This window comes from Rhineura floridana, chromosome 3 (assembly GCF_030035675.1).
Source record: "Rhineura floridana isolate rRhiFlo1 chromosome 3, rRhiFlo1.hap2, whole genome shotgun sequence".
NCBI lineage: Eukaryota > Metazoa > Chordata > Lepidosauria > Squamata > Rhineuridae > Rhineura > Rhineura floridana.
The window spans coordinates 3691250-3712921 of NC_084482.1; the positions used below are offsets into that span (position 1 = coordinate 3691250).

General features: G+C 43.1%; 1 protein-coding gene across 4 annotated transcripts in view; it reads right to left on the reverse strand.

Moving 5' to 3' along the window:
• Positions 1 to 854: 854 nt before the first annotated feature.
• Positions 855 to 21672, reverse strand: part of DENND1C (DENN domain containing 1C) — a 73656-nt gene continuing 52838 nt past the window's right edge. For 3 of the 4 annotated variants that reach the window (XM_061613909.1, XM_061613910.1, XM_061613908.1), the window contains 4 exons: positions 21096 to 21221; positions 19640 to 19695; positions 13804 to 14026; positions 855 to 4500 (listed from right to left, as the gene is read on the reverse strand). In XM_061613909.1, the coding sequence (XP_061469893.1) occupies positions 3898 to 4500; positions 13804 to 14026; positions 19640 to 19695; positions 21096 to 21221 (1008 nt within the window). In that variant the 3' untranslated portion in view covers positions 855 to 3897. Of the gene's footprint in view, positions 4501 to 12686; positions 12818 to 13803; positions 14027 to 19639; positions 19696 to 21095; positions 21222 to 21672 lie in introns of those variants that run through there. The other variant, XM_061613911.1, reaches the window with a different exon arrangement.

Sequence of the window (21672 nt, forward strand, 5' to 3'; positions counted from 1 at the left end):
GCAGTATGCTTTTGTCCCTGCCCTCTGCCCCAAAAAAGCTACACTAGAAACTCCAGGTGTCCTTTTCACAGTGTTTTTCCTACTCTTGTGTTCTGGTAGTGATATCTTTCAAATGGGAAGGATTATGAAACTGCCTTTTACCCACTCCAGCCATTGGCATACCTAACCCAGTGCTGTCTACTCACCAATCTTGCTTTTAAATTTGTTCACAAATGACCTGAAGTTAGAAGCGAACACTGAGGTGGCCACATTTGACACTCAGTTTTGCTTGAAGAACGCTGAAAGCATCTCTCAAAACGGGCTGAATGAGCATTAAAATGGCAAATCTGGTTCAATGTAAGCAAGTGTAAAGTGATGTACGTTGGGACAAAAATCCTAATTTCACCTATACACTAATGGTGCTTGTCACCCACCCCCTTTTAAAACTAAATAAATTTAAACCCCATCAGATCTGCCTGCTTGCAGCCAGTGGTGGCAGCTATTAATATTATTCATTGTATATTTATATATTTTCCTGATTCTTGAATTTTAATTGGCAAAGACTTGTCCCCCTGCGGTCCCTTGTCCTTAGTTCTCCAAGGGGGGTGTCTTTGCTTCTGAGAACAGTCCCATCCCTCTGGGCCGCTGCTTCCCAGGCAAACTCTCCCTCTTTCAGGAGTAATTACTTCTGTAGTAACTGCCACCACCCTCCTGGCTAGGTTCCTTTCTCTGAGGGAAGGGACCTCAGAGCCCAATGTGAATTCCAAGGGATTAACCCTCGTTAACTAACAGTAACAGTAGCATTCAGCAGTCAAAGGACTAGATTTAGAATCCTTAGTTCCAATCCAATACACACCATAAAAGGATAGTTTATTTAAAGGTAAACAGCATGGTATGTACAAAGTGAACAATGATTTGATTCCTTAAAGCTATCACTCCCCCATGGGTTACACGAGGTACACTGGCATGACAAAAAGGGAGAGGTTCAATACAGACAAAGAGGTAAAATAAAGAACTTACTAAGCTAGGTCCTATACTTACATAGATCAGCCTGGTTCCCGCAAAAGGCTTTCTCTGTCATATCTCAGGCAAGTTGAGTAGATGGAAAATAGGGAACTCCTTTTGGAAGTTTATCCTTCCTTTTTTATGGAGTTTAACAGTCACCAAAGAGGGGGAAAGCAAACAGTCACCTCCCGCCACTGCAGGTCTACTCCTTTGAAGGCTTTGAAGATTATGGAGCTAGTCAGCATCCCCCAGGGCTTCCGATCTACACACCCCTTCTTCCTGACTTCTAATCCCAGGAAGCTGATCAGGAATAACAACTAGGGATCAGTTACATCCCCCTGCCCAGGTTGCAAATTGCCTATCTAACCCTGAGCTGCGGACCTCTCCCAGTAGGGAGTCCTAGGTAATCATGGGCTCCCAGAATCCTCTCTGGTGGCCCATTTCAGCTTGACCAAAGTTAGCTATTCTTGACATTAATATTCCAAATGAACAGGCCAATCTCGCTCATCATTGCGTAGGCTGAATGGCAGTTGCTCTCCAGTGTTTCAGGAAGGAAATATTATCAACTCTACCTGGACTTGCCAGGGGTTGAATAAGGGATCTTTTGCATGCCAATATGTGTATTTGTTCCTTCCATCCAGATTATGGCTCAAGTCCCATATCTGACAGTGCAATCCTATGCATATGTCTACCCAGATGGAAGTCTCTATGAATCTGTTTTATTTATTCAGTTATTCAGTTATATCACACCCTTCCTGCCAAAGAAGCCCAGAGCGGCAGGTAAGTTCACATAGGATTGCAGCTTAAGTTATATCTCTAAGTTATACAGTTGACAAAACAATTAAAAAGGCATACAATAATACAATAAATGAAAGAAGCAATAAAATAGAATTAAAAATCAATATATTTAATGCAGACATGCCACGGACCTCCTGAATGAAGCTCATGGACCCCTGCCCTAAAACCTTGTGCTTCAAGCTTGAGTCCCCACAGTTGATGATGGACCAACAACTCCCATCATCCCTGACCATTGACCATGAAGTCTGGGAAAGATGGGAGTTGTAGTCCAACAACATCTAGGGATCCAAGCTTGAAGAACGGCCCTAAAACAAAAGTTGCTGGTCCATAAGCAGGAGGGGGAGGGGCTGCTCACACATATTCCAGCCAACAGTAGCTTGCTGTGAATTCTCCCAATGGCATCTTTTAGCAGGGTCCACAGAAGTGCTGAGAATATCACCTGCACTTGGTTATTTTTTTTTCTGACAACAGAGCTCAAGGCTGGTTTAACCAGTGGCCAGGTCTAGGCCCATGATTTTCATAATTTGTTTTAATGAGCATGCCAGCACTGAATAAATTCAATTGCTCCACTGGGGAAAGAAAAAAACATATTGAGAACGGTCTGTACTAGAAGCTCTGCTCACGGCCGGAGTTCGATTCCAATGGAAGGAGGAAGTCGAATCTCCGGTAAAAGGGGTCGAGGTCCACTCAGCCTTCCATCCATCCGTGGTCAGTAAAATGAGTACCTGGCATACGCTGGGGGGTAAAGAAAGGCCGGGGAAGGAACTGGCAATCCCACCCCATATATACGGTCTGCCCAGTAAACATCACAAGATGTCACCCTAAGAGTCGGAAACAACTCGCACTACAAGTGCGGGGACACCTTTACCTTTTTTAGCTGCCTAGAGACACAGCTGGTCTTCACTACATAAGTATCACTCTGATACTGTTTCAGGCTGTTCCTTCCTGTTGCATTATTTATTCTTTGAGAAACAAGTTTATTGTCTGCATGCCAGCTATCACTTGGAAGAGCCACTCATGTTTCTGTGTTAATAATAAGATATCTGTCTTCATCAATGTAGAAAGCGTAGAACTAGGTCACAAATTTCATGTATTTCACTTGATTACTCAAACGTGATGACTGAACAAACTGATTCTTATGTTCTTATATTATTATTAATTACATTTGTATACCGCCCCATAGCTGAAGCTTTATGGGCGGTTTACAACAATTAAAACATTAAAAACAAATACACAAATATACGAATTTAAAAACACTTAAAAAAAAATTTAAAAACACATGCTAAAGGAGAGGAGGAGAGGAAAGTCTTAATATGTTCTTAATATTTTTGAATAGAATGTTTTGTTGGGTCAGCCCAAAGGTACATTTAATCCAACGTTCTGTTTTTAGCTATGAAGCAGCATATGAAGGAAATAGCTTTTCCCCACTACTGCCCTCCCCCTGCAACTTGTATTCAGAGATATACTGCCTTTGAACCTGGAGGATCCATCTGGCTAGCATAATAGCCACAGACAGACTTTTGCCATTCCATTAATTTATTTAATACTTCAAAATAAAAGCCACTTAAGTCAATGACCATCACATCTTGAGCTGACATTTCATGGTTTTATTTATGGTTATTGATCTGAGACAGCTCATTCACTCACTCAATGATGTAGCCATTGACTGACATTTTCACATTACATGCTTTCCCTGATATAGCTCTTGGTTATCATGTTGGGAAAAGTTACAAGAGAAGCAGTCAACTGTACTTAGGAGAGGAATGGAGCTCTTGGTCAAGGGAATCTCTCCTGTACCAGAAATTTATCTGAACAGGAGTGCTGCCTCCTAGTGGTGGTGGCAACTTACCAGTCAGCAGAACCTGGGCAGGAAACCTGGGTAGTCCTACCCCTTTGGGGCTATTAACAGATCCCATTTCTGCTTCCAACCATCACTGTTTATGCCCGGATAGATGGAGTGTTTCCTTTCAAAGCCTTTCAAAGTCCAGAGCTATCCTGAAACTCTGGAGGAGAGTCCTCCAGTGTGGCCTCCAGGCACAGGGGCAACTACTTGACTCTAGAAGTCAAGACATAGAAGGTGTTCTACTTCCAAGTGTATGAAGTGCTATCCCTATTCTAGGTCTCAAATCTTTTCTTCAGTTCTGACACCTTGCAGTGGGTCAAGGAGCATTGTGGGTTGGTGACAGCTCCAAGGGCTGGGATGCTCTGTTTGGTCGTGAAATCAGTGTCCACATTGACTTTTGTTTGGAACAATGCTGCAGGCGATTGGATGCTGGAGGAACTGGTTGCTAATGGCTCTGCCTTTGGGGTGGTGATGGCTGATGTGGGTTGAACAGTTTGGTCAATCCTAGACTCATGGGCAGACTCCATACCAGTGCAGCTTTCAGTTCCATTTTCATTTAGGCTGGAGTCCTTGTGGTCTACATTCTGGGTCCATGCCACTTGTGGCAGCTCATAGCTAGCAGAAACAACCACTGTCTCCTCCTCTTCCTGCAATGCAACTGTTGACTTCTCAGAGCCAGGCATCTCTTGGGGCTCAGGGGTGCCATGGTTCCACTTCTCACTGCCTCTGTTTGCAGCTCTGGTGGGCAGCAGCCAAGCACTCTGCACATTCCCTTGATCCTGAGAGGCCAGGGACATGGCACCCTCAGACAAGGAGTCACTATCATCCCATTCCTCAGATAGGGGTTCATGGAGTGTGTTTCTACTGGGCCTCAACTACAACAGATAAAGAGACAGAGTTAGAGTTTATTTATTTATTTATTTATTTATTACAATTATATACCGCCCCATAGCCAAAGCTCTCTGGGTGGTTCACAACAATTAAAAACATTAAAAACAAATATACAAATTTAAAAACACATTTTTTAAAAAACAATTTAAAAACACATGCTAAAATGCCTGGGAGAAGAGGAAAGTCCTGACCTGGCACCAAAAAGATAACAGTGTTGGTGCCAGGTGCACCTCATCAGGGAGATCATTCCATAATTTGTGGGCCACCACTGAGAAGGCCCTCTCCCTTGTTGCCATCCTCCCAGCTTCCCTCGGAGTAGGCACCCAGAGGAGGGCCTTGGATGTTGAGCGTAGTGTACGGGTGGGTTCGTGTAGGGAGAGGCGTTCCATCAGGTATTGTGGTCCCAAGCCATGTAAGGCTTTATAGGTTAAAACCAGCACCTTGAATCGAGCTCAGAAACATACAGGCAGCCAATGCAAGTGGGCCGCAATCGGTTTTATATGTTCAAACTGTCTGGTCCCTGTTACCAATCTGGCCGTTGCATTTTGCACAAGCTGCAGTTTCTGATCCGTCTTCAAAGGCAGCCCCACGTAGAATGCATTGCAGTAATCTAACTTGGAGGTTACCAGAGCATGGACAACTGAAGCCAGGTTATCCCTGTCCAGATAGGGGCATAGCTGGGCCACCAACCAACGTTGGTAGAAGGCACTCTGTGCCACCGAGGCTACCTGAGCCTCAAGTGACAGAGATGGTTCTAGGAGAACCCCCAAGCTACGAACCTGCTCCTTCAGGGGGAGTGCAACCCCATCCAAGACAGGTTGGATATCCACCATCTGGTCTGAAGAACCACCCACTAGCAGCTTCAGTCTTGTCTGGATTGAGCCTCAGTTTATTAGCCCTCCTCCAGTCTATTGTCGCAGCCAGGCACCAATTCAGCACATTGACAGCCTCACCTGATGAAGATGAAAAGGAGAAATAGAGCTGCGTGTCATCAGCATACTGATGGCAACACACTTCAAAGCTCCGGATGACCGTACCCAATGGTTTCATGTAGATGTTGAACAGCATGGGGGACAGAAGTGACCCCTGTGGAACCCCATACTGGAGAGTCCAGGGTACTGAGCAATATTCCCTAAGCACCACCTTCTGGAGCCGACCCGCCAAGTAGGAGCAGAACTATCACCATGCAGTCCCTCCCACTCCCAACTCAGCCAGTCTCCCCAGAAGGATACTATGGTCAATGGCATCGAACGCCACTGAGAGATCAAGGAGAATAAACAGAGTCACACTCCCCCTGTCTCTCTCCCGACAAAGGTCATCATGCAGGGCAACCAAGGCTGTTTCCATGCCAAAACCAGGGCTGAAACCTGACTGAAATGAATCCAGATAATCGGTCTTATCCAAGCGTGTCTGGAGCTGGCCCGCAACCACTCGTTCAAGGATCTTGCCCAGGAATGGAACATTTGCCACCGGCCTATAGTTATTAAAATTTTCTGGGTCCAAGGAGGGTCTCTTCAAGAGTGGTCTCACTACCACCTCTTTCAGGCGGCCAGGGACCACCCCCTCTCACAGAGAGGCATTAATCACCTCCCTGGCCCAGCTGGCTGTTCCATCCCTGCTAGCTTTTATTAGCCAAGAAGGGCAAGGATCCAGCACAGAAGTGGTTGCACGAACCTGTCCAAGCACCTTGTCAATGTCCTCAAGCTGCACCAACTGAAACTCATCCAAGAAATCGGGACAAGGCTGTGCTCTGGATACCTCGCTTGATTCACCTGCTATAACACTGGAGTCTAAGTCCTGGAGGATGTTAAAGATTTTATCCTGGAAGTGCCTAGCAAATTCATTACAGCGGGCCTCAGATGGTTCTACCTTGTCCCTGGGGCCAGAGTGTAATAGCCCCTGGACAATTCTGAAGAGCTACGCTGGGTGGCAGAGTGATGATTCGATAGTGGCAGCAAAATATTGTTTTTTTGCTGCCCTTACTGCCCCTAAATACAGGTTACCATAGGCACTTACCAGTGTGTAATTACATCCACCAGGAGTTCGTCTCCATCTGCACTCAAGCCGTCTCCTATATTGTTTCATCGCTCTCAGCTCTGGGGTATACCATGGAGCCATACGAGCTCTACACAGGAGAGGGCGCTCAGGAGCAATCATGTCAACTGCCCAGGTCATTTCTGTATTCCACAGTTTAACCAGGGTTTCGACAGGAGCGCCAGCCCTATCAGCCGGAAAACTCCCCAGAGCCCTTTGGAAACCATCCGGATCCATTAGTCTCTGGGGGTGGACCAACTTAATAGGTCCCCCACCCTTGCAGAGAGAAAAAGCCACTGTAAGTCTAAACTTCAGCAAGCAGTGATCTGTCCATGACAGAGGGACTGATGTAAGGCCCCCCTACATTCAGATCACCAACACCATGTCCAGATGCAAAAACCAAATCTAGAGTATGCCCTGCTACATGTGTTGGGCCAATAACATACTGGGACTGTCCCATGGTTGTCATGGAGACCATGAAATCCTGAACTGCCCCGGATAAGGTGGCCTCGGCATGGATGTTGACATCCCCCAGAACCAACAATCTGGGGGATCTCAACAGTACACTGGAGACGGGGGCGTGGTTTGCCATGGGGCAGAATGGCAGCGTAGAGCCAAGTCTCCCGCATTCACAGAAAAACTATCACATGTAAAACCCTGCAAATTGTAAGCAGTTTTCTTCTAACCACTAAGATCGGGTAGGTGATGTCTCAGACAACCCAAGGATCCCCAGCAAACATCCTAAAATTAGCACAGACTTCGCAGGCCTGTCAGACGCAGAGAGTGAAACTGACACGGCGCGGGGAGGCCAGAAGGCTCTCAAAGGCCGGAAACAGACAAGTGCTATGTCAAACGATTACAACCCAAATGATTACATAGATAAAATTAGAAAAGCTCTCTCAACTGATTGGGCAAAGGCTCTACAACCACTAGAGGGGAAAATAGAAAGCCTTTCAACACAAATGAAGGAAATAACTAAAATGGCTAATGCAGCCATGGATCTAGGTTTAAGACACAACGAAAAGTTAAGAGAGGCTAAAAATGGCGACTAAAGAATTAGAGCTGAGAGTGGCAGAACAGGAGGATTGAGCCCGAAGAGGCAATATTCGGGTGAGAGGGATCCCTGAAAAAGAGGAAGGGGCAGATATGTGCAAGTTTATTACAGACTGGTTTAATATACTTAATCTGGGAGTAACTCTCTCAGCTGAAGACATCGAGAGAGCACACAGGGCACTGGGAGCTTGCCCTAAAGCTGATGGTCCTCCAAAGGACATAATCATCAAATTTGAGCATTTTAAAATATTTAAGATTTATATTGATGTTCCTTTGAACTTAATCATAATTATAATTTTAATTCTATTTTATTTTTGATCATGATATATACTTACTATGATGTTTATAGTTTTAAATTTACTTAATCTTATTCATTCCCATGTAATTTAAAATGTGTTCATTTATGGATGGTCTTGCGACCGTAATAAAGTGATGATGATCTACAAAGCACTATGCAATCTTAGGGAAATCAAGTACAATAACAATATAATTGATATCTTTCAAGATCTTAGTCCCGACACACTGAGTAGGTGGAAAGACTTTAGACCATATATGGATGCACTACAAGAGGAAGGAATTAGATATCGGTGGGGATTTTCCTTTAAGTTAGTGGTGATCTACGAAGGGAAATTCTTTACAGCAAGCACAGGAAAGCAAGCAGAGAAATGACTCTGCGATCTCCACATCTCATCTGGCAAACATAAACAGCAGGATGAACAAGTCTTTGTCTTGGATGAAGGGAACACTCCATGGGAACGTCAAAGAGTAAAAGAAGCAAGAGCAACAACAAACAAAAAGACACTATAGCACAGTTGGAAGGGGAGAGCAGCAGAAGCAGCGATCCTACTCTGGCAAACGCTGATGGTTGAGTGCACCTGATTCTGATCTACGTACAAGCACGCAGGTTAATTGAGCGAATTATATAGGCTATCATAGCCACATCTCTAGCATCGGTCCGTGAAGGGAGAGGACCTATGTGTAAGAATGGTCCCCGCTATCCCCCACCCCAGCCGAGCGGGTTGAGGCAATTCTCGGCGCTGTCTCATGTCAGTCAACTGATTATGGACTGCCTTCACTGGTTGGTTTGCTGTTTCTGTTCTGTTTCTTCTCCATGTGGGGTTCGGAGTACAGGCAAGGCACCATCTCTCTGGTATCAAAAAAACAAAACCGCGTTTGAACACTCTCACTCTCCCTTCTCAGTATTATGAACATGAGGATTAGAACACTAAAGATACTCTCTCTCAATGTCAATGGCTTGGGATCCCCGGTCAAACATGCTAGAGTAGTAACAGCACTCAAACGCAAACTTCCAGATATAATTTGCCTCCAAGACACTCACCAGGCAAAAAGGTTTCAGGGCAAACTTCTGAAAGGGGGCTGGATAGGTGAGCAGGTTTGTGCCTCAGGAACTTCAAAAGCTGTGGGGGGTGGCCATTCTGGTGGCTAAAAGTGCCCCCTAGTGGTGAGAGATAGTTTATCGGACCCAAATGGTCGCTATGTAATAGTAAATGGTATGACTGAAGGAGAGCAACTAACTTTCTGTTCCATATATGCTCCCAATAAAGGACAGCTGACCTATCTAAGAATAACACTACAGACTATAGAGAACTTTGCCCACGGCCCAATTATTATTGGGGGAGACATTAATAGCTGCCTCAATAGACGGCTGGATCGCAGCAACAGTAAACGAAGGGAGCGCAACAATGATACTGGCATATCAGACCTATTTACATCCCATAACTTACTGGACCCTTGGAGATTGCTTCATCCTTCAGAAAGAGATTACACTTTTTACTCCCACAGGTTTCATTCACATTCAAGACTGGATCACATTTTCATCAATAAAAAGGCATGGAAGCGAGTAATTGAGGCTGAAATAGGAGTAAAAACTGCATCGGACCAAGCTCCAATATCACTTACACTGTACAAAAAGTCAACCTTGAGGCAGACAATCTCATGGAAATTCAACCCCACTTTACTCGCTAATGAAAACTTCAGCTCCAACGTGAAGGAAACCATTGATCATTACTTCCAAGAAAACAATACTCTGGAGGTTGGGTTGCATGTGATTTGGGACACTATGAAGGCAGTCGTAAGGGGGCATTGCATCAAGGAACCCAGCTTCCTCAAAAGAGAACGTCAAAAACATGTCAAAAGCATCCTGGATGATATAGGTAAACTGGACAAAGAATTTAAAAGGTCTGGAGATAGGAAAATAGGCCAAACATTGAATACTAAACAAAGAGAACTTCAATCCCTGGAAATAGAAAAAGCACATGTGGCAATGGCTTATACAAAAAGACAGTATTATGAATTTGGTGACAAGGGTTCTAAACTACTAGCTCATGCCCTTAAAAAGCAAAGATCTCGAAATCTCATCCCAGGAATTAAAAATGAAAATGGATCTTTGCTTCTAGACTACAGGAAAATTAATGTGGAATGTGCAACATACTACTCGAAACTATACACGTCAGACAAACCAGATGACCACAAAATAGAGGAGTATCTGGCACAAACAGAATTGAAAAATCTCTCTCCAGATCAGATGTCATATTTGAATCAACCAGTGACGACTGAAGAAGTCATCGATACTACCAAGAATTTGAAAAATGGCAAAGCTCTAGGCAATGATGGATTCACCAGCGACTTCTATAAGGCATTTAAAGCGGATCTTGCTCCCTGGCTGACTCAACTATTTAACAGCATTCTGTCGGGGGGAACAATACCTGACACTTGGCATAACTCAAAAATATAGTACTACTAAAGTCTGACAGAGATCCTCAGTCACTGAACTCCTATCGCCCCATAGCACTTATAAATCAAGACGCCAAATTGTTAACTTCAATAATGGCTAAGCGACTGAATGTATTTATCAGACAAGTTATATCCCCAGAACAATCTGGGTTTATGCCAAGACATAATATTGCAGATTCAATACGCAGGGTCCTGAATATTATACATGTTACTAACAAACTTTCTGCAGCTTTGGTATCTCTTGATGCATTTAAAGCCTTTGATAGGGTGGAATGGGGGTTCCTAAACAAGTTGTTGCATAAGATGAACTTCGGAAAAGCATTTTCACATCTGATTGACCAACTATATTCAAAATCATCGGCAATAATATGTACAAATGGTCTAGAATCTCCCCGTATAGAATTGGGAAGGGGAACTAAACAAGGATGCCCTCTATCCCCGTTATTATTTGCCCTCACTATAGAAGCCTTAGCGCAAGGCGTAAGGCATAACTCGGGGATAGAGGGCATCCATGATGGCGGCAAGGATCATACAATTAACTTATTTGCTGATGATGTGTTATTGATGCTTAAGAATCCGGACAGGACAATCCCCTTTATAAAAGAGGCTCTAGAAGAGTATCGCAATGTTGAGGGCTTAGAGATTAATTACTCAAAATCAGTAATGTTATGCTTTTATATGTCACTGGCCGAACAAAATCGGTTAAGCACAACCTCAGGCTTTCGATTAAGCCATGGCGGTTTCCGCTATCTGGGAGTATTGATCTCTAAAGATCTTAATCAACTTAGGCGACGCAACTTCACCAAAGTCACAAAGACAATAGTCAAAGAACTGATGGGTTGGCAGCATCTGAAACTGTCCTGGATGGGCAGGATAGCCGCCATCAAAATGGTCATTTTACCTAAATTATTGTTTCTTTTCCTGGTACTCCCGATTTCAGTACCTAAACAGTGGTTTGGCAAATGGCAGAAAATACTAGAAAAATTTATTGTGAAGGACAAATACAATAGAACGAGTGCAATGACCAGATACAGATACAGAAACATGGGAGGCTTGGGGGTACCTAATCTAAAACTATATTATGAAGCTTTCCAACTCAAACAGCTTTTGCATATCATTAGGAATTCCGAAGATACAGTGTGGGTAGCCATGGAGGTGGAGAGAACGGTACCCTCAATTCGAGCATGGCCATTTCTATCCCCATCATGGCCACAACTTAAACAGATTCCTAACCCTTTCCTACAGGCAACCTTTTTGGTATGGAAACATTGGGGAAAAACGTTAGCACCCAGCCTTTCTCCTCTCACTCCCTTTCTAGACCTTCCTGAATTCAGGGATAAAGACAAATATGCTCAATACAAAGGATGGGAAGGCTTATATAGGATTCAGGATCTAATTGTAAAAGGCCAACCCATATCAGAGGTCTCATTGCACAGAAAACTGGGACAGACATCCTATAACTGGATGCAGGTAGCCCAGGTTCATTCATTAGCACACAAACTAGGGAAAAGAGCCGACACTAAACATACACTTACAGCATTTGAGAAAATGTGTACAAGCTCAGCTGTAGAGACAAAAGGTGTAGCAGCTTCAATATATAAAGTTCTTATAGCAGCCACAATGGGTAACACTTTAGGTCTTAAGATGAAATGGGAGGAAGAGCTAGGTGTAGGCATGGATGAGCAGCAGTGGAATCAGCTATGGTCTAAGCCTCCTATAAGAACTGCCTCAGCTAGAATCCAAGAAACAGCTCTCAAAATACTTCTCCAATGGCATTGGACGCCTTTAAAATTATACCACATCAATAAATCTCTATCCCCTCTATGTTGGAGAGGGTGTGAAGTGGTGGGCTACTTTTGCACATGGGGTGGAACTGTAAACCAGTAATGAAGTTCTGGAATGTGTTTTTTGGGAAAAACTCGGATATTACAGGGCAATTGCTAGCTCCGGACGCGGCCTTGGCCTTGGTGTCCTATACAGGGCATTTGAACATACCCATAGTGCACAAAGACCTGGTTATCCTGTTGCTAGCGGCAGCCCACATGGAAATCTCACTTCCATGGAAATTAGCAGACGACCTTTCAGCTGAACGATGGATGGGCAGAGTATGGGAAATAGCACTTTCTGAAAAACTAATGCGACATGATAGCAAAGTTCATGGGATAGCAAAAACAGACAAATTTGACAATGTGTGGTACCCATTCATAGTTTATATTAACAAAACTCTACCAGTTTTCTCTCCCCCGTTATCCCAGGTCTCGCTATGGAGAGGGTCTATCTTTTACACTAACACAGAGAAACTTATAGAAGAACACAGAGAATAAAGTCAATGGGTGAAAAGTAATTATAAAATGCCATTTTGTTTTTATTAAGGTTTGGATACAAGACTGGATTGTCAACATCATTTGTATATACAATGTACTCCATGTTTGTTGATTAACTGTTCATCTTTCTGTATATCTTGAAAAATAAAATAAAAGATAATTTAAAAAACCACAGTGCACTGGAGACCACCTCCATCAGCTCAGCTAGGGAGTCTGTTGGGCAGCAGGGTGGGCGGTAAACCAACAGAATCCCCAGTCTGTCCCGCTGACCAAACATAAGGTGCAAACACTCCAGACCAGTAGTCACACGGACAGGGTGCTTGCAGAGGGAGATGGAGTTCCTATAGACCACAGCAACCCCCCCTCCCCGACCCACAGGTCTACCCTGATGCTGAACCAAGTACCCTGGCAGGCATAGCTGGAAGAGACCGACCCCTGGTCTCGGTTATACATGCCAGATCAGCTGCCTCATCCACAATTAAATCATGAATGAGGAAGATCTTATTATACACTGATCTGGCATTTCGGAGCACAATCCGGAGGTCTGAGAGCTGGCTGATAGGGCAACCAACAAACCTGCAGGTGTGGGGAGGACCGGAACAAGGCACAGTCGTTAACTGCCTGGGCCGCATTCCCCTTACCTGGCAAGCCCTCCTCACAATGCCATATCTCCCTCTATCCGCCACTACACTAATTGGGGCCCCCTCAAATCTCCCCACTTGGCTCCAAGTCCTCTCCCCCAGGCACATGATTCAGGATCTGCAAGTCCCACAAAAAACCAGGCAATCTGCAAAGCAGGAGCCACCTCAGCCAGCCAGCTTATGTATCCCCTCCAGGGAAGGGACAGGTGGACGATACCAGCAACAGCTGGCTGAGTACCTGGGGACTTGGTCCTGCAAGGTGTGACAACCTGCAGCGCAGAAGACCAACAGGGATAGGGTAGTGGTGGTAGCCAAAAAGCAGCAGCAGGCAGGCAGGCAGGCAGGCAGGCAGGCAGATAGCAGCAGCAAACAGCTCTGGGCGGTGGTGCTGGTTCCCTTCCTCCTGCAGGCACTGGGTTTGCTCCTCTCCACCCTGGGCATCTTTAACAGGTGCACAGATACCTGAACTAGGAAGGCTTACCTTTGTATAGAAGTTCTTCTCTTCTAAGGTGCAGAAGTCCAGGCTGTGAGTCCCATAGAGAGGCCGCTGGGCTTGGCTTGGCTCCAGCAAGTTTAGTGTCTCAAAGATTTCACCTAAGAGATCAAGGCCACCTGGATCCAGGAAACCTGGGTGCAAATTTTCACCTTCACCAGGCTCGAAAGAACAATCCAGTGAGACTGTGCTGGAAGAGGTGGAAACACCCCTCAGGAAAAAAAAAACAAATTTCACATGTGAATTGTGATTGGAAATAGAGTGCTATTAATGGAAACATTGACATGTCAAAGAGCATGGCTTTGCATCTTTAAAGCAGCAAGTAAAGTGACATGGGAAACATGTTTTTATTTAAAAAATAACAAGATGTGCTGATAATCATGGGGGATTGGAATGCAAAAGTAGGGAACAGAGAAGAATTAGGAATTGTGGGAAAATGGGGTCTAGGAGACAGAAATGAAGCAGGAGAAAGACTTATTGAATTCTGTGAAGCCAATAATTTGTTTCTTGCAAACACATTTTTTGAGCAACCGAAAAGACGACTGTACACATGGACATCACCAAATGGTCAATATAGGAATCAAATTGATTATATAATTGGTAGCAGAAGATGGAGAAGATCCATACTTTCTGTAAAAACAAGACCAGGAGCAGACTGTGGTACAGATCATGAACTGGTCATATCGAAAATCAGAGTAAAGCTAAAGAAGACCAACAAAGCAATCATAATGCCAAAATACAATTTAAATAACATCCCAGAAGCATATAAAGATCAAATAAGGAACAGGTTTGAGGCTTTAAACTTAGTTAACAGAGAACCGGAAGAACTATGGAATGAAGTCAGAGACGTTATCAGGGAAGAATGCAAAAAGACCTCTAGTTAAAAAGAGAGAAAGACCTCAATGGATGACTGAAGAAACTCTTAAAATGGTTAAAGAGAGAAGGAAAGCAAAAGCAAAAGGAGCCAGAAACATGGTTAGAACCCTAAATGCAACAATACAGCGACTAGTATGTAGGGACAAAGAGAACTATTACAATAGTTACTGTATAGAAATAGAAGAGGACAACAGAAAGGGTAGAACAAGAGCCCAGTTCCAAAAGATTAGAGAAATGAAAGGGAAATTTAAACCAAGAGTAGGGATGTTGAATAATCAACAGGGGAACACACTGACTGACCGAGATGAAATAAAAGGAAGATGGAAGCAATACACTGAAGAACTCTATAAAAGAGATGCCCGGATGACAGATTCATTCACGGAGGAACCATATGATGAAGAACCAGAAATTTTAGAATGCGAGGTGAAAACTGCTCTTAAAATTCTTGGAAGAAACAAATCACCAGGAATAGATGGCATACCAATAGATTTGCTACAAGCTATTGATACTGAATTTGTCCAAATTTTGAGAAGAATTTGTCAACACATATGGAAAACTAAACAATGGCCCACAGACTGGAAGCGTTCCATATACATCCCAATTCCAAAGAAAGGAGATCCCAGGGAATGCAGTAATTATAGAACTATTGCCTTAATATCCCATGCAAGTAAAGTAATGTTCAAGATTCTACAACAAAGGCTCTTACCATATATGGAGCAAGAAATGCCAGACATCCAAGCTGGATTTAGAAAGGGAAGAGGCACCAGAGATCACATCGCAAACATACGTTGGATAATGGAAAGGACCAAGGAATTTCAGAGGAAAATCACCCTGTGCTTTATAGATTACAGCAAAGCCTTTGACTGTGTAGATCATGAAAAACTATAGAATGCTTTAAAACAAATGGGGATGCCACAGCATCTGATTGTCCTGATGTGCAACCTATACTCTGCACAAGAGGCTACTGTAAGGATAGAATATGGAGAAACTGACTGGTTCCCCATCGGAAAGGGTGTGAGACAGGGGTGTATTTTATCACCCTATTTATTTCATCTATACACAGAACATATCATATGGAAAGCAGGATTGGACCAAGATGAAGGTGTGAAAATTGGAGGGAGAAATATAAATAATTTAAGAGACGCAGATGATACCATACTACTAGCAGAAACCAGTAATGATTTGAAACAAATGCTGATGAAAGTTAAAGAGGAAAGCACAAAAGCAGGACTACAGCTGAAGGTCAAGAAGACTAAAGTAATGACAACAGAAGATTTATGTAACTTTACAGTTGACAATCAGGTCATTGAATTGTCAAGGATTATCAATACCTCAGCGCAGTCATTAACCAAAATGGAGATAATAGTCAAGAAATCAAAAGAAGGCTAGGACTGGGGAGGGCAGCTGTGAGAGAACTAGAAAAGGTCCTCAAATGCAAAGATGTATCACTGAACACTAAAGTCAGGATCATTCAGACCATGGTATTTCCGATCTCTATGTATGGATATGAAAGTTGGACAGTGAAAAAAGCAGATAAGAGAAAAATCAGCTCATTTGAAATGTGGTGTTGGAGGAGAGCTTTGTGGATACCATGGACTGCGAAAAAGACAAATAATTGGGTGTTAGAACAAATTAAACCATAACTATCACTAGAAGCTAAAATGATGAAACTGAGGTTATCGTACTTTGGACACATCATGAGAAGACATGATTCACTAGAAAAGACAATCATGCTGGAAAAAACAGAATGGAGTAGAAAAAGAGGAAGACTAAGCAAGAGATGGATTGATTCTATAAAGGAAGCCACAGACCTGAACTTACAAGATCTGACCAGGGTGGTTCGTGACAGATGCTCCTGGAGGTAGCTGATTCATAGGGTTGCCATAAGTCGCAGTCGACTTGAAGACACATAACAACAACAACATGAGAACTCTGAGAGAAAAATGTCCAAAAGGGGTTTTTTCTCTCTTTTTAGACTTTGAACTCTTGATTCTCTCTGACTGTTTTATGTACTGTCATGAAAAGTGACAGTGTAGTTAAGCAAGCGTTTCTGAGTTCAGGACTATAAGATTTGTAAGGTTTTGTTTTGAAATGAGCTTATGGGAAGCACCAGAATGGCATGGGGGGTATTTTCAATTTAACATTGCGGAATGTGAAAAATCCACGCTGGCTATAGTATACAGCCACTTTTGTGGCTGTATAATAATGACTGAACATTGATGTAATGTAGAAGCCCTGTAAGAAGTCAGTGAACAAAGTATAGCTATTCCAGAGTAAGCACCAAGTATGGAAGCATCCCAGGGTTTTCCCCTTCTCCCACTTTTCCAGTACAGGAGGAAGTTTCATGTACCTAGCAAAAGATGACTGCTTATTGAGCATTCATTCTAACTTGTTTGTATGTTATATGACATCATGTCAATGTAATGCCAAGTGGACTGGATTTCCTTGAGATAAGTGGAATCCAGAAACAGCCTATTTGGGGCACAAGTTTGCTTCATAATATACTGGTATAAACTGCATGTGAAAAGTGCACTAAGTATAATCCTTTAGGTATAGCAGCAGCTTGTTAAGAGTGTGCAGGAATAAGTGATGACAGAAGGTGTTACAGGGAGGGGGGCTGCTGGGCAGTCTCATAGAGATGGTACACCTGGGCGGGGGAAAGTCACCATACAGCATCTGTACATTAGGGCCTGGCCCATTTGATAGGCTAAGGCAAGCTATTCCTGGGAAGTGATATTTAGCCAATAGTCCAGCCTGAGTGTTATCAGCAAATGAAAGAGAGCTTGATCTGTGCTCCCCGGGCCAGGGTGGTGGGCAGCCCTTCGGTGGAATGCTTGGCGGCCTTTTCCTTGCCCGCTCTGCTACTCCCGGCTGGCAGGGGGGAAGCTGCAGGGCACCTTCTCGCTCTCCACACCCAGCACCCCACTGGATGAGTCACCCTCTGGCAGCTTCCACTTCGACTATGAGAGCTCTCGAGGAGATGGCTCCAGCAGAGGAAGGGCCAACATTTGCCCAACAGTCATGCCTCCACCTACATCATGGGGAAATCTGAAGCAGCCATCAAATTTCATGGGAATTTCCGCCCATCTACTAGAGCTTCATGTTCTGGAGTGGCACGACTCCCTCTTCCAGGTTATGGCAGAGAGGCACAGCGTGTACCAGTGCCTGGTGGAGAGCTGTCCAGAGACGTTTAAGAGCAGCAAAGACGGCAAGGAGCACTTGGTCAAAGTTCACTGCTACCCTTCTGATTTTCCCTCTGTGATTTGTTAATGTATTTTATTGGAAGTTGCAACTGCTGCTTTTTGTAAATTGTATTGTTTTTATTGATGTATTTTTATATTTGTGTTTTTTTGTAAGCTGCTTTGAGGGCCTTTTGGCCAAAAGGCGGGGTAGAAATAAACAATAAAAAATAATAACAATGAAATATAAACAAGTGACTCAGTAGTAGCATGGTAGAAAGACTATACAATGATTAAGGGGCGGGTCTTATGCAGAACCCCCAACACTGAAGGAGGGTGTGTGATTAATGATCCAGGAGTGAGGCCTTGTTGCTGATAACATCAGATAAGGGGGGGCTTGTTTGGCTATGCTTAAGTCTAAAAACCTGAACTAGCCTGATTGGTGTTAATTTAATTGCCCATTTTGCTAGTAAAGAATTCCATACTACAGTCAGGTAATAGTTAATCCACACTTACCAGTGCATTTTCCCATCACTTTCTTTATTGCAAAAAGTCCAGTTTGGGGTTGGGGAAGGGAAATGGGTTTGGTGCACTAGAATGTCAAATCCACTTTAATTGAACAACCTGAATTTGCTGGGTTGTGATTGACCTTCCTATTTCAACAAGCCTTTTAAGTAGAGACCTTATCTTGGTCTGCATCTGTGTTGGAATTGCTTTTTAAGATGTTTTTATAGTTTTTTTAAAAAAAGATGTTTTTAAATATGTTTAGTTTTAATATTTATTTATTTGTTACATTTATATACTGCCCTATAGTCGAAGCTCTCTGGGCAGTTTACAACAATTAAAAACATTAAAAACAAATAATATGTTTTTAAAGTCTGTTTGTAAGATGTTTAGAGTATTTTTAGTGCTTTTATTTGCCACTCTGGGCTCCTGCTGGGAGGAAGGGTGGGATATAAATTTAATTATTAATAATAATAATAATCCCAACCACAAAATAGCAATAGTCTAAAAGCAGCTATAGTGTACTCTGGACAATAAAAGCTTTTGCCAGAATATCCTTGGTTTTTAAAAAATTAAATCTAAATAAAATGCATTCTCATAATAATGATTTCGAGGGGATATTATGTTTGGATTTACTTTTTCTTCAGATTTAAAAATAATAAACCTGGTAGACCTTTTAGTTTTCGAGGTGCCAGCTGACTCAGCTGTCTTCAGCTGTTGTAGTAAAACAGCAGTTTATCTAGGATTTTTTTTTTAATCATTTAACAAGACAAAATTAAAATCCTCATCCTTGGGTATTATTGGAAGACCAACTAGATAAAACCATTGTTGTTGTTTTTTAATCTTTTTGGAATATTATATTTTTTAATATCTCTGGAAGCCTGGAGTACAACAATATTCCGAAGTACAATCCTGGTTTTCCAGTCCAGACCCTGAGAAAACCCCTGAACCTTTAACAATTATACCCAGCCCTATATCTAGTGACTCAGAAGGAAACATTCCTCTGAGCCCACTGAGACTTACTCTCAAATTTAAGAATGCACAGGACTGTAACCCAAGGGGCTTAACTGAACATGGCTTTTCCAGTCACGGAATCTCTCATTCATTTCAGTGAGGCTTGTGCAGGGGAATTTCCCAATAGTATCTGACCTACCTCAGGCACCAAATGCTCTTGGGCCAGCCCTGACATATCCACAGGATGCAGCAAGGTGAGAACAGTGAATGGAATCCAGTTGTGTGTAGCCCACCTGCTTAGCACGTCTTACCTTTGAGCCTCCAGTTCTGCCTTGCTGCGCTGTCTTTGTGGTCGCCTGGGACGAGACTGTGAAGAGAAAGACAGGACCTGAGACAACCTCTGTGTTGTGACTTGTGACACACACCTGTAAGGGGCCTGCTGCCTTTGAACTATAGTACAACAACATTTTCTGGGGGAAGATGATCCAGTGACCCTTTCTCTCTTCCTCCAGGATTCAGTGCTACATATTCCCCACTCTAGTGGAAGGTGGGTAACCAGTGAGTACATATACCAGGGGCATGGATTCACTTGGAGACTCTCAAGACATCACAGCTTCTTTCTGCATTAGCCATCATCCTTTGCAATCCTTAACTTTGGATGTGTCTTTATTGCCAACAAAATAATGGTATAACTCATGCCCTCTCACCAGGGAACTACAGATCTGCAAAGAGAGTTGAGCATCTCCAACAGAGAATGTTCAAGCACTCTCAACCAACTATAATTTCCAAGATTCTTCCGAGGAAGCCATGACAGTTAAATGGTACACAGCTGATACATGTTTTGTAAATTCAACCATATTTTCTATCCTATCTTTCTGCCTCATGCTTTGAAGTCTTTGTTTACTGTAACATTTTCAGCACAAATGTGATTTGACAAACAATGCACAATTACAAGTAGATTTGTGATTGCAAGGAGCGTCTATAGATATCATACTGAGTTAATAGTATGAGGTATCTTCTCCCCACAGCCAAGGGAATGAATAAAATTGCAATCCTAAACCTCAGTATTAGAAAGTAAGTCCGACTGAACTTTGCTGCCCTTACTTCTAAATAAACATGCTGAGGAGCTAGCCATATTTATTTACTCCTTAATGTTTGCCTAAAGATGCCCCCACTCAAGCATACATCCACATACAAGCCAGACACAGGCAAAACTTGCAGAACATTTCTATAAACAATAGAAGTGCACTTCTCTGTTCTTTTTCAAGAATGGGGAACCCAGCTCTTCTAGATTTTGCTGGACTACAGCTCCTGATCATTGGCAATGTTGCCTGGGGCTGATGGGAGTTGGAGTTCAACAACATCTGGAAGGCCATAGGTTCACCATCCCTGCCTCATGCAATGGTTGATGCAACTGAACTACTGCATGTGGAGATCTGTGACCCAGAATTTGCACACTGAGTACATTCAATAAGTGTCAGACTTGTCCATTCCCTCTAATGCAGACAGGGTCTCAGCAGAAGTCCCCTGCCCCTATTTATTTATTCCCCCTGCCCCCTGATCTGGTTTTCTTCTTTTTCTTGCACGCCACTTTAAATCATTTTAAATCAGTCATGGAGAACCTCTGACCCTTCAGCTGTTGTTGGGGCTCCCGATTCCCATCAGCCCCAGTCATGGATTAGGGATTATGGAAGTAGTAGTCCAACATTGTCTGGAGGGCCACAGCTTCCCCAACCATTTTAAATCTTTTATTCCCCTCCCCCTTACCTTCCCAAAGTGCTGGGTGATGGGCAACCGGCTTTGCAAGCTCTCAGACTGCTTATACCTAGTGGGCATGATGGGACTAGAAATGTGATCACAGTTCAACTGTCGATGCTGGTCTGTAGTGGAATCCTAGGGGAAGTTAAAATTATACTAAGCATAAGCTGTGCTCATATCCCTGCCCCACATCTGCTGGCATGTCAAAGAAGATGATAGCCACTCAAAATGAAAACTGGAATACAACCAAGCAATCAAATAGGAAAAAAAAATAACATGAAATGAAAGAAAGCGCTCTAAAGACAGTTATGTATATATTTATATATTAAGCACAGTGAGTTAACATAAAAGATTTGCATAATGGTTAGTGTTAAATATCCACAAAGTTGTAAAATCATAGAATCATAGAATAGTAGAGTCGGAAGGGGCCTATAAGGCCATCAAGTTCAACCCCCTGCTCAATGCAGGAATCCAAATCAAAGCATTCCTGACAGATGGCTGTCCAGCTGCCTCTTGAATGCCTCCAGTGTTGGAGATCCCACTACCTCGCTAGGTAATTGGTTCCATTGTCATATGGCTCTAACAG